Source organism: Phascolarctos cinereus, unplaced genomic scaffold (genome assembly GCF_003287225.1).
Source record: "Phascolarctos cinereus isolate Bilbo 61053 unplaced genomic scaffold, phaCin_HiC Scaffold_4;HRSCAF=312, whole genome shotgun sequence".
Lineage (NCBI taxonomy): Eukaryota > Metazoa > Chordata > Mammalia > Diprotodontia > Phascolarctidae > Phascolarctos > Phascolarctos cinereus.
The window spans coordinates 64953078-64967296 of NW_027555847.1; the positions used below are offsets into that span (position 1 = coordinate 64953078).

The following is a 14219-nucleotide window of genomic DNA, read 5'->3' on the forward strand; positions in this document are numbered from 1 at the left end:
CTCTGCCCTATGACCTCCAAAGAATTAAATTTGTATAAAAGAAATCAGATTCATGTATATTATTAGAAGGATAATTTGTGAGTACTTAGAAAAGAATGAGGTGATCACTAGGAGGGAGCATGGATTCACTAAGAACAAATCATTTCAAATGAGTCTCATTTCTTTTTGTGATAAAGTCACTAGAATGGCAGTCAAGGTAATAATGAAGACCATGCATATCTGGACTTCTGGAATGCTTTCATACATTAATGTGCTTTGGAAACCACAAAGTATGACATCAGATTATGCGATTGTTATTCTGGTTAATATAAGAGGAAAGAGGTACCCTGAAGTAAATGACTGAGTCACTGAGGTGAGAAAACAGAAAACCACAATTAGAATTTAGAATAAATATTGAGAAATGATTCCTAAATGACTTTCTAAACAGACCTTTCTAGAGCAGGTGCCTTTGGCAGTAATAATGATCTCTTCTATATACATGGTGCCTCATGGTTTCAAAGAGCAACAAATGTATTGTAGCAAAACCTCAAAACTAGCCTTTGAGGCTGATTGGGCAGTTATGTTATCATCATTTTATATATGAAAAGACTAAAGTAATAGGATCATAGATTTAAAGATGGAGGGACCTTTGAGGTCACCTATTGCAATTCCCTCAATTTCAAAAACCCAAATATTTATTGATAAAATTTGTTTTTCTATCACCTAGATTTTTTCCTTGCCCTCTCTTTCCCAGAGAACTATCCCTTACAACAACAACAAAAAAAATTTAAAGAAAAGAGAAAAAAGGGAGGGTGGAATTCAGCAAAACCAATCAATACAATGAACAAATCTTACATGATATGCAATGGCAGCTAGGCAGTGCAGTGGTTAGAGTGATGGGCCCAGAATCAGGGAGATTCATCTTCCTGAGTTCAAATCTGGCCTCAGACATTCAGATCTTGGGCAAGTCACTTAACCCTGTTTGCCTCAGTTTCCCCATCTGTAAAATAAGCTGGAGAAGGAAATGGCTAACCACTCCAGTATCTTTATCAAGAAAACCCCAAATGGGGTGACAGAGAATCAGACACTACCAAACAATGACCCACCCATGAACCCTGCACCATTGCAAAGGAGCCAGGGAAAAGGGAAGGGATAAGCAGGGAAGAGGAGAGTGAAGGGAGGGCGAGAGAGGAGAGGAAGGGAGAAAAGGAGAGAGGCTTTCTTCTCAAGGGCCAAGCTTGTTCTTTGTAATTTCACAATTTTTATTTTTGATTGTTTTGTAACAACCTCCTTGTTTTAAAAATAAGGAATCTGAGACCCAGAGATATTAGGTTCCTTGCCTGTGATCACTCTGACAAGTAGTGGAACTGAGATTTGAATATAGGTCCCCTAACTCCAAAGAGTTCTTTCCAAAACATCCACCTGAATAGTCCAAAGTCCTGTGGCCACAGAAATGTGGATATAGTTCAGTCTCTGCTCCCCACAGAATTCTCCAGCAACATTAGAGGACTTACCCAAGGTCACTCAGCTAGTAATTGACAAAAGTAAGAACTCAAACACAGGTCTTCAGACCTCATATCCAGAGCTATTTCTTGCTTCAGTAACAACACTGTATCCATGTTATGGTACTCTGGGACCACAGAACATTATGCCAATGGAATTAGCCGTATGGTACTGTGTGATAACACTTCACTATAATCAAATGAACTCTGTCATTTCTCCTGGAAAGGGGGTGTGGATCAATTTCCCTGTGGCTTCACTCAATCATCCCAGTAATTTTCCATACCAAAATATTCTTCCCTGGCCACCACTTTCCTCTATGTGTTATCTTCCCCTTTTGAAGTAAGCTCTCAAAACCTGCTGTCTCCAGTTTTGTATTTATAGCCCCAGTGAATAGCACAGTGCTAGGCACATAGGAAACAATGAATGTTTTTTCATTCATTCATTCAGTTCTTAACCCTTTCCTATTCAGAATTTGTAGTTTAGGTGTAAGCAGGAATTGCAAATCCATTCAAGGATGAGATTGTAAAGCATGAACCAATGTTTGGAGACAGCGGAGAGGCATCTCTTCATGAAATATGAGTATGCCCATTGGAGACATAACAATTAGATTTCAGAGACTAAGGCTACCTTCTGATGATTGTCAGAATCAGCTAGCCCTCCACATGCCTGAACAAATAGAACTAGTGAGTCTCTCTGGGATTTCCACTTTGCCCTTTCCTGTTGTGCTTTCTTTCAAGTGTTGAGTGGTTCAGAGGGGATTTCTCCCTCCTCTACCCTGCCCCAAAACAGTTAATGGTGATTTGTAGGAGAACCACAATGTGGTCTGAGAAAGAAGTTCAAGGACATAGTACATGAACCCCTGTGCAAGGAAGCAGAGATTTTTAATTCCTTCAAGATCATAAATTTGGAGCTGAAAGAGTCCTTAGAGTCTAAATAAAGCCTGTCCCCCTTCATTTTACAGGTGAAGGAACTGAGGCACAGAGATGTTAAATGACTTGGGATCACGAACCTAATAAGAGTCTAAAGCAGTATTTGATCCTGACTTGGCAGGTTGATCTTAAAATCTAATCTAGTTAGAAAAGGGAGATTTCCTAGGAAACAATAGCTTTGGGAATTGCATCATGGGTAATCCCAAATTCAAGAGTTCCCAAATATGAGCATCTGGTGTTGGTCCTTCCAGAAATGGAGAAGAGAATTCTCTGATGTACCTTATTCCTGGGAGAAACTTCTGCCCAACATCCTATTTGGAGAGTAAGGTCAGATAGTTAATAGGACATCACAGGTCTGATGGGAAGGGAATTATTTGTTTAGCAATCCGCAAAGCAAAATTCACCTTTTTGAGGGAGTCTAAAACACAGGGGTGCCATTATGAGCCTAGAAGGGACTCTGTGTATGACCAGGGGAGAGATATTACACCAAAATGTCAGAATGCTACTCTAATATCCTAACTAGGTGGGCACAGTAGATAAAGTGCTAGCAGGAAGGCCTGCTTTCAAATCCTGCCTCTGACAGTTAGCAGCTGTGTGATCCTGGGCCAGTCACTTAACCTCTCTGTGTGTCCAAGTTTCATCATCTGGAAAACAGGTATAATAATAGCAACTACCTCACAAGGATGTTATAAGAAGCAAATGGTATGTAACACACTTTGCAAACTTTAAAGCACTATATAAATGTTAGCTATTATCATTTTAATCTTTATTATTATATTAATCTTTCATACTATTGTTATTTAATCTTTTTTATTATTATACATAATCTTTATTGTATAAGTAGTGCCAAACCAGTTCCCTTCTGGGGGGACTGTTTAAGCCCTCCATGTGTTTCTGTATCTGTTCATGGGATCCTCTGGGTCTTTTTGTGTCTTTTGCATTTCTGTGGGGGTGAAGAAAAGTCTGTCTTATATCTAATACCCATGTTGTACCTTTAGTGCATATGCTGTGGTGGTCCATTTATGTACATTTGAGGAGACTTGGATGTGAACTCTACCAAGAGAGTATAAGATTTTCCTGGAATGACTCCACATGAGGACATTGAGTCAAGGAGAGAAATGGACCCTCTTGAGATCAGCCCCCTGATTGAGTCCAATCCACGAGAGCCCTCAAGAGGGCCGTGGTCCTTGGGTTATTGTTTGTCCTTTCATTCTTGAAGAGGACCATGACATCTGGAAGATGATGCCATGACTTGTAAGTGAATTTGGATATAAGTGAGGAAGGGCTGTGCAAGGTCACCAGCCTCACTTTCTGCTCCGGAGCCATCTGGGTCCTGTGGCAAGATATAGATCAGGACATCTAGAGATGGCCCTGTGGTCCATGGGTTACAAAGAAGGAAGATACATGATTCTCATGGATATGAGTAGGTCATGACTTGTGAGCAAGAAGGAGCAGAAAAGATACAACCTCAGAGTGGTAGGACTGGAAAAAGAAGAGGGAGAGAATTACTGATAGCAGCACGACAGATAGTAGGCCATGCACTTTACCGGTCCCTACCTCATTGGAATAGACTTAGAGGAAGGTCCCAAGCACATTGAACAGAACTAATCTGAAGGACTTTTTTTAAAATAATGATGAGAATAATAATAAATATAACAATGACTGACACTCGTATACCTTTTATATACTTTGCAAATGTTATCTCATTTGAGTTTCATAAACCTGAGAGAGAAACACTACAGGTCTTATTATCTTCGTTTTTACCAATGAGGAAACTGAGGCCCAGAGTGTGTGAGCATCTTGCCTCTGATGATGGCATAGTTGGCTAGGGTCAGAAGCAGGATTTGAACCCACACCTTCCTGACTCCACATCCAGCCCTCTGTCCTCTGAGTCCAACAGGACCAAAAAGACATGAATGGATTATGATTGGGAACTTGAAAGAATTCTCATACAGATAAGATAAAAGATCCACTGAAGTATGAAAACATGCATGATTCTGACTTTAAAAGCACACTCAAATATTGAAAGGATTTGTGTTTATTATCTGTTGTTACCAATCAGCATTCAGTCGGGACATCTTTGTCGCTCAGCCACTGAATTTGGGGCCCTATGGGAACATGGCATTGAGACTGCAACGACTTGTGGATTGTGTCTTACTGTGCCTTCTCATTTGAAAGGTAATGTGAGGTAGAAAAGAGGGCTGGTCTGGCTTCCAGGGAAAAAGCCTAAGCATAGATTCCAATTTAATCACTCATTATCTTTGTGACCAGGGACAAGTCCTTCAACCTCTCTTGGTCTCAATTTCTTGACTTGTAAATTAAAGAGAGCTGAACTGGACTCAATTCAACTCATTTGAACACATATTTATAAGACACCTACTGTATGCAAGGAGATACTCAGACAAAAACAAAAAGAGGCCCTACCCTCAAAGAGCTTACACTCTACTGGGTGATACAACTGCATATTAGACAGTTAAAAAAAAAAGAGAAATAATATGAGAAGGGAGAGGGCATCAATGACTGTAAGGATTGGGAAAGGCTTAACGCAGGAGTTGACACCAGAGCTAAGTTGGGAGATAAAGTGGACACATTCGAAGAGGTAGAGGTGAATTGGGAGTGCATTCCAGGCTTGGGGGATAGTGGGAACAAAGGCAAGAGGTAGGACATGGAACTTTGACGGACCCAGTTGTAGTCCAATTTCAAATGAAGAGCGAGTGAAGCAATGTGGTATCAAATAAAGCTGAGAGGCAGGGGATAATGATTACAGCATGATGTGGAGGAAACGGACCAGATTTAAATCATTGTTCAGAGGGTGACTTTTAGATAAGGTGACTCTCTGGGCTTCAGGTTCCTCATCTCTGCACTCAGTCAACAAGCATATGCCAGGCACTGTGCTAAGCACTCGGGATACAAAGAAAGGCAAAAGACAACTCTGCTCTCAAGAAGCTCACAATCTAAGGGGAGAGACAACACGCAAATGTTAACAGAAAATCTTTGGATCTTGCCCTCAATAATGATGCAAACCCAGGAAGAAAAAATTAAAAGTTTATTGTAGCACTCAAGGCAAAAGAACGTTGTGTCTAGCCAAGAGATGATTTCAAACTATCGGCTGCTTTTTATGGACAACTTTACTAATAAGCACATGACAATCCTCATGGGTACACTTTTTTTTAATATTTATTTTATTTCATTTTGTTACATTTGAGTTCCAATCCATTTCCCTTCCTTCCTCTGACTTTGCACTGGAGAAAACCAACACTTAACATAGAAACATATGGGAAACAATACATAGTTCCGTATTTCAGCTTTGTCTCTGGAGGTGGATAGCATCTTCCTTCACATGTCCTTTGCAAATGATTTGAATATTCATAATTCAGAACGTCTGTCAGTCACATTTACTCTGAACAATCTTGCTGTTACTATATACAATGTTCTCTTGATTCTGCTCCTTTCACTCTGCATTATTTGATGCAAATCTTTCCATATTTTCCTAAAATCAACCTGCTTAACCTTTCTTACAGCACAGTAGTATTCCATCACAATTATATAGCACAATTTATTTAGCCATTCCCCAACTGATGGGCATCCCTTCAATTTTAAGTTCTTTGCTACCACAAAGATTGCTTCTATAAATATTTTAGAACATATAGGTTCTTTTCCTTTTTCCCTAATCACCTTGGGAAACAGAACTAATAGTGGTATTGATGGGTCAAAGAGTATGCAGAATTTTATAAATCTTTGGGCATAATTCTAGATTGCTCTCCAAAATGGCTGGATCAGTTCACAGTTCCACCAACAGTGTATTAGTGTCCCAATTTTCCCACATCTGCTCCAACATTTGTCATTTTCCTTTTCTGTCATATTAGCCAATCTGATTGGTATGATATGGTATCTCAAAGTTGTTTTAATTTGTATTTCTTTAATCAATAATAGCAGCTAGGTGGTGGTAGAGCACAGGGCCTGGAGTCAAGAAAACCTGAGTTCAAATCTTGCCTCGGACACCCACCAGTTGTGTGACCGTGGGCACTCAACCTCTGTTTGCCTTAACCCACGGAGAAAGAAATGGCAAACCACTCCAGCATCCTTGCTAAGAAAACCTCAAATGGGGTCACAAAGAGTCAGATATGACTGAAATGCTTGAACAACAAATCAATAATAATTAAAGCATTTTTCATATGACTATATATAGCTTTGATTTCTTCTTCCAAAAACTGCCTCTTCCACATCCTTCGACCATTTATCAATTGGGCAATGACTTATAGTCTTATAAACTGCACAAAGTTCTCCATATATTTGAGATATGAAACCTTTATCCAAGAAAGTATCTATAAAAATTTCCCCTCAGTTTTCTGCTTTCCTTCTAATCTTGGCTCTTCTTTTTCAATATAATGTTAATTTGTGGTTTTCTAAGTCTACATGTAGCCAACGGGGATCTGTTTCTATTTGAATTTGATACCACTGGCATATAGGACACTATGCTACCTTCCAGGATACAAACAGATAAAAGCATGACAATTATACAACCTGGGTTTACTTCCAATTAAAAAAACAAAGCAAACATTTTCTGCTGATTATTTGGGGTTTCAGGGCAAGAACCTATGCTTAATTTTTATTTTTATACTACTCTGATTTTCTAATTTGTCCCTAACTTTATTCTCCCTTGTAAAAAAGAAAAACAGTTAAATGAATCGAACAAAAGGATTGTGTCTGTTTTTCCAGGTATGTTGCATATCTATTCTTGTAGTCCAACAAGAAAGTGAAATTTTAAAAATTTGACATCTTTATTATCTTTTGTTTTACCTTACCTCCTTTCCAGTGTATCTCTCTCCTTCCCCTTACACAGCAAGCCATTTCTAGTAACAAAGAATTTTTTAAAAATTAAAAAAAAACCAGTTCAACAAAACTAATCAACACATTAGCCAAGTTGTATAGTTTAAGCAATGTCCCACACCCATAGTCTCCCACCTCCACAAATAAAGGAGGAAGACACATCTTCTTATTTCTTCCTCAAGGCCAACCTTGGTCGTAATAATCATACTGTGTTTGGTGTTGGGCTTTTTATTGTTTTTATTTGTTTTCTGATGTTTTTCAAGAAAGCATACGGTTTTTTTTCATTTACAAAGAGGATAGCTGGGCCATATGCAATTTTAGAGCTAGAATTTTTATAGATGAGGAAACTGATGCCCACAAAGAGGAATGACTTTCCAGGAGTCACCAGCAGAGGATTCCAGAGCTGGATCCTGGTCTTTGACTCAAGTCTACAAAAGACTGGGAGCTTATGGAGAGAGATCCACATGGGCATTCATGGAAGGGTCCTACAGCACATGCAGCATCATTCAGGTGTCCAAACTGGCTAATCAGTGCAACATGGCTCTGTCTAGAGTCCACAACTGGAAACTGGGCATGGCAGCCTCAGAGAACATGGCCCCTGGCATGGCTTCATGCTGTCCTGTTGGCTTGGAACTCTTGGTTCCATCTGCAGGCCTTTTTTTCCCTATTAAACATATTTTCACATTATTCATGTTGTAAGGGAAAATTAGAACCAATAGAAGGAACCACAAGAAAGAGGAAACAAAACAAAACAGAAAAAAAAGAGCAAACAGTATGCTTCGATCTGCATTCAAACTCTATAGTTCTTTCTTTGGATGTGGACAGCATTTTCCATCATGAGACCTTTGGAGATGTCTTAGATCCTTGCATTGCTGAGAAGGGCTAGGTCTATCAAAGTTAGTTGTTGCACAATGTGGCTATTACCGTGTACAACATTCTCCTGGTTCTGCTCACTTCACTCAGCATCAGTCCACACAAGTCTAAGAAAGCATACTTATGACAAAGTTTTGCGAAAGGAGAATCTTTTAAAAGACTGAATACCTTGACTGGGATCACCATTGGTTTGAAACACATCTTTTGCCCTTGGCTTGTCATAGAGTCGAGGTATGTACTTAAAAAGATATGATACAAGGAAGCATATGCTAGATGCCAAATGAATGTTACTGTAATTAAACAAATACTATGCAAATTCATAGAAGGAGACTTATTAAAGGCTGTAGTAGGTGAGGAAGTGTCACTGAAACTGAAGGAAGGGGAGGACTGGAAGGAAAAGGGGACGACATTTCAGGGAAGGGAAATGATGTGAACAAAGGCAGAAGCCAAAGTGATGTAGAGATTTCAGAAAAGAGTGAGCAGAGACCAGTTTGGCTTGAGTACAGGCCTCCTAGCATGCACACACCACACTGTTCTTGGCATTCATCATCTCAGCCAGAAGCACATTAGCCTAGCCCAAAGGGCAATCAATAGCAATCCTGTTGGAGTTTGACATTCTGGAAATTTGTCTAGGTTGCTTTGTGGAGTTGTCTTCAGTCCTCATAGTCATCTTTATCTCTAAACCAGCTCAGTCTCTGATGTGGTATAACTTCCAAAGATGTCTGCCAAGTGAACCTAGGTACACATTTCTAAAAAGGGATAATGGGCTAGTGCTGAATCTCAGCTCCTCCCTTACCTAGGTGGTGAAGTGGAGAAAGTTCCAGGCCTGGAGTCAGGAAGACTCATTCAGTATCTTTGCCAAGAGAATCTCAAATGGGGTCTCAAATAGTTAGACACGAGAAAACAACAACAAACCTCCCCCCTGCACCTCCAATACCCTCCCCCTCTTTCCTCCCTGCTTGCATCCTACCTATCATCAAGGTTCACTTCTTCCATGAATACTTACTGAAATTCTGTTGATTCAGGAAAGGGAAACAGATTTCTATTCTAAGGAGTTGTCAGTGAAAGTAACATCTTTAAGAAAGTTCGTGACTTCTGAAATCACCAAAGAGTCATGAGAAATGGACATTCTTTGTTCAGGAAACAGTCAGCTCCCTTCCCCATCTCTCCCCCCTCTAATTCCTTGTATCTTGTCTCCTGTCCAGCACTGACCTCCCAGCCTGAATTGCTGCACTTACAAATGATTTCCTGCTTCTGGTTCAAACCCTTGGCTTTTAGGAGCCTTTTGAAGAAACCTAAATACCAACTTGGCCTGGTCTTTTAAACTAATGCTTAGATTCTCATAAAGACCAATCCTTCCCCCACCCAGCCGGTGGTCTTCCACACTAGAGTCCCTCCCTGGTGGGAGGCCCAGGAGCCTTTTACAAGGTAGGTGGGTAAATACTTATTGGATGGCATGGCTGGCTACACAAGTGTGACATGAAAAGTTCAAGAGACATAGTTTCTGGGTAATTAATCATTTTATTAATTATGCTAACAGGTAATTAATACAAGAGGTAAGTGGCACTCTCAAATGCCAAGGACCCTGAATGGATCCCACTCAACACTTATGTGCCCTTGGAAGAGTGGATGTTTCTGAGGGTGAAAATCAACTCATATTGGTTAACAAGTAATGAGAGAATGAATATTTTAATGAGAGGTAGACCTATTCTAGTGAGGGGCTGGAGGATATGACTTTGATCACTCTTGGACTCAGGCCACCCCAGCCACGGGCAATCTAGATAAAGGATCTATCCCCTACCCAAACCTGAGTAGAATGACTTGGATGGGATATGAACAAGATTGAGGAGAAAGTTAATCCAATCTCATCAGCAAAGTCCTTCAGATGCTGTCTTGATTTAGTAGAGAATGAGGAAGTAGAAAGGGAAAAAATCCTGGATCTCCCCAATAACTAGTTATTTAATAAGCATTTTCCTCACAAGGTGGGTATTTTGTAAACTCTTTCTCTCTCTCTCTCTCTCTCTCTCTCTCTCTCTCTCTCTCTCCTGTCTCTGTCTCTCTGTCTCTCTCTCTCTCTTTCTCTCCTCCTCTTCCTTTTCCTCCTCCTCCTTCTCTTCCCCCCCCAGTTGTCCCTATTTCTCTTAGCATAATGCACACTGTTCAATTCTTGAAAGTAATAAAGTTGTGATTCTCTTAAAACGGCCTGCAATCTGGACTTATTAATTTGACCAGGCCGCCTATACTCAAACTGGAAAGTTTGGCTCTCTTCCTTCGACCTTTACTAATGTGGTAGGTGCTCTGCATTAGCTCATGACTCAGGTCCTGCTCCAGATGGGGATGCAAAGGTTATCATTAAATGCTCAAGCTGGAAGGGATATTGGGCAGTGGGGTGTAGAGGAAAGATCTTGATTTGTCATCAAGAGACCTTGGGATCCCATCCTGTCCCTGACATCTAACACTTGTATGCCATGTGACTAAGAATAAGTCACCTCAATTCAATTCAATTCTAGGCCCTAGAGTTAGAAACACAAATGAAACAATACCTCCCCTCAAGGAGACTATATTCTACTGTGGGGAAACAACAGGTAGACAGATAAGTAAATACAAAGACTATAGGAGGTAAATAAAAAGTAACTTGGGATGATGAGACAATACTAACAACTCTGGAAAAATAGGAAAGAGGAGGGACCTAAGACTGAAAAGCAGATAGAAATTCCAAGAAGCAGAGGTGAGGAGAGAAAGCATTCCAGGAAGAGGGATAGTCTGTACAAAGGTGGGGAGGTGGGAAATTAAATATCCTATAAGGGATACAACAAGTAGGACAGAATGCACAAGAGGAAACAATAATATACTTTGGAGTTGTCAAAAACCACCATCACACTCTTAGTACAATGCATCTCCTTTTGATTGTTTCCATAGATGCTATTGCCCCCACCAATCAGCTATTAACCCGTAGTTCCAGTCCCCATCTCAACAAAGTACCAGTTTGAAAGTACAAGGTTGACAGCATAGTGGAAGGACCAGTAAAGGAATAAAACTTATCTCTTCATTTCTATAACCCAGAAGTCATTATTACCAACTTCAGCCATTTCTACCACATTAAAATAAACTTAGTTCCCTCATTTGGGAAAACCTAGACTTTCAGTTTGGGTACAGGAAATCTGACTGGTTGTATGTCTCTCTGTTCTGGGATTGATCCATTTCAGTTTCTGATATGATTAGATTCTAGGATGCCCTCCCCCCACCCCACCCAAGGCTGTTGTTAAGGGAATTATTACATCAGGTTAGAGGTTTTATTGGGTGAACTGCTAAGACTCTTTCTAATTCTGAGATTTATCCTCTATGCTTAAACTCAAAGCAACACATTCTTCCTTTATGTATTATCTCTTCCCTGTTCTTTCTCCATCATTTATCATAGTAAATAAATGGTCACGAAGCTTTTATGACTTTAAGCAAAACTTTGGTTTTGGCACCTGGAACATGGCATGCAATATTCAAATGCCACCTCCACCAGGGAATCTCTCATGATCCTTGGTAAGAAACCTTCCCCACTACTGTAGACTTTCCAGTTTTCAGGGCCTAGACTTCATTGTAACAGGCTTAAACATGCCCCATTTCCTTAGCCTGCCCCCCCCTCTTTTTTCTGGAATTTCTAACCAATGGGGCCCTTTCTTACAAAATCCTTACCCCTCTTCTGAATCATGGAGTTGGTCTGATTCATGAACCTGGGGGGGCCCACCTATCAAATCTAGGAGAAGGGATGAGAGCTTGGTATATTGATATACTCAATCTGGGGGATAGGCACTACCCTGGTGATTGTCCTACCCTTCCCCCCCCCCGCTTCCTCCTTCATATTCCCATCATTGGGTGCCTCAATAGTCTTTCCTTCTATAAGTTAAAACTCAACCAAAAAAGATCTCTTACTTTACCTTGGTAGTCAATCTTTTTTTTTTCATGAAGTCCTCTTTAAATCTCAGAATTGTTGCAGTGGAATAGAATACCCACAGACCTCACCCAGCATTTTTATTTCCGCCACTCTTATGAATGTGTTCCATAATATTTTATGTTTTTCTTTTACTGTATGTAGTGTCTTGTTCCCCTACCTGACAGAAAGCTAAGGCATCAAACTGATGACATATTAGCATCCATGGAAAGAAGGCTGAACTTGGGGCAGCTAGGTGGCACAGTGGATAGAGCACTGGCCCTGGATTCAGGAGGATCTGAATTCAAATCCAGGCCTCAGACACATGTATTAGCTTTGTGACCTTGGGCAAGTCACTTAACCCCATTGCCTAGCAAACAAAAAAGGCTGAACTTGCTGTCAGGAGATAGAGGTTCAAATTAAGGCTTTGACATTTAGTAGTTTAACCATGAACAACTTACAGCCTCTCCAAGTGTCCATCCCCATCTATAAAATGGGGATAATAATGGATCACCTGCCCATAGAGCTACAAAATCACAAAATTTCAGAGCCTAATCTAGTCCAATCCATACCTGAACAAGAAACTCTTCTAAAACATCCTTACAAATGGCACTTTGGCTTTTAAAGACCTCCAGGGATGGGGAACTCATCACTTCTGAAGACAGCACATTTCACTTTTGGATATCTCCTATTATTAGAAAGTTTTCCCTTATAAGCAAGCCTACATCTGCGTCCCAGACAAGCCAAATCCCTCTTCAATAGTGAAAGCCTTTTTTAACTTTTGCAGAGTTATCAGATTCTCCCCTCCATGGCCTAAGAGCCATTCCATTTGCCCTTTCACACACTATAGCACAATACTGAAGCTCTTCCCCACTGTGGCTGCTCTTCTTTGGATTATCTCAAGCTTGTAAAACACTTTCCTAAAATGTGGCATTCAGAGCTGAACACAAAGCCATAGATGTGGTCTAACTTAGACCAATGCAGTTTTCATTGTGACAAGTCAGGAACATATTTAAGACACTGAATATGTAAAATTGAAGAAAATTCTGGTGTGTTATTGAAAAACCAGCTGGATTAAGAAGCTAAATGCTTCCAGTCTTTAAAATCAATTATAAGCCCTGACAAAGAACCGTAGAATACAGGATAAGATCACTACCCTAAAAACTAGACATGAGGGACAATCTGTGCCTGGGGATGGTGATCAAAAATCTTTCAGAAAGAGTAACTTAAAAGCGAATAAGGGAGGATTGTTATGAGCAAAGTTCCCATAAAAAAATGTAAACCCCTTGATTTTAGTATGAGGTAAAATTAGAGATGTTTGACTAATGGACCTCACTTTGGCTAGTTACTGACATCTCCAGCCACCTCCTTTTACTTGCCGGGATAACTATAACAAGCGTGCGTAGTCACATTGGAAAGGTTTGTGTATTTTTCTAGATCACTAGAAACAACGGATTCGAAGAGGCCTGTGTGGTCACACACACACACACACACACACACACACACACACACACACACGATAAAATGAATAATTTAATGTGGAAAAAACCAGATGCCGAAGGCGGAGTTCGTTCTGCCCCGGCGGCCCCAGGGGTCACTGCCCAGGCCGCCCAGTCGCCCAGTTGTGAGCCTTATCTGCCCCGGTGCCTGGAGAGCTGCGGGGCCTGGGGGGAGTACAGGGGAAGGCTGTGTGATGGGAAGGGAGGAGGCCTGGGGGCCGGCCCAGAAGCACGGGATTTCCGCCCAGGGCAAGGCCGCGAGGCTGAGTTCTGCGGGAGAAGGCCAGTGGAGACTCCCCGGGGCCAGGGCGACCGGAGCGGGGTCCCGAAGAGGGCCAGGCTGGGGAAGGCGGAGCGAAGCGGAGCCTCGGAGCTTGCCTGGGACTGGGGGCGGGGACAGGGCCTGGGCCGCCGGGGCGGAAGCGAAGGGAGGGCGGAGCTGGGCGTAGGCAGGGGCCGAGCCTCGGAGAAGTCGGCGGGGCTGGCCGAAGAGGGCTGAAGGGATGGGGACCCCGGCCGTGCTGCCGCTGGACGGGCTTCTGCACGTCTTCTCCTTCCTGGAGGCGCCGGACCTGCTCCGCGCGGCCCAGGTGGACAAGGTACGGGCCGGCGTCTCCTGTTCATTCGCCCGCCCGCGACCCCGACGGGCGCCCCACACCCTCTGGGCTGCTCCGGGCATCCCCG

At 41.7% G+C, this 14219-nt stretch overlaps 1 protein-coding gene across 4 annotated transcripts in view; it reads left to right on the plus strand.

The window, feature by feature from the left end:
* Positions 1–13653: 13653 nt before the first annotated feature.
* The window catches only part of LOC110204977 (F-box/WD repeat-containing protein 12-like), a 29777-nt gene continuing 29211 nt past the window's right edge, over positions 13654–14219 (plus strand). Inside the window, exon 1 of one of the 4 annotated variants that reach the window (XM_020981264.2) lies at positions 13654–14134. In XM_020981264.2, coding sequence (XP_020836923.1) covers positions 14039–14134 — 96 coding nt within the window. In that variant the 5' untranslated portion in view covers positions 13654–14038. The remainder of the gene's footprint in view (positions 14135–14219) is intronic. The other 3 variants (XM_020981263.2, XM_020981262.2, XM_020981261.2) reach the window with 3 other exon arrangements.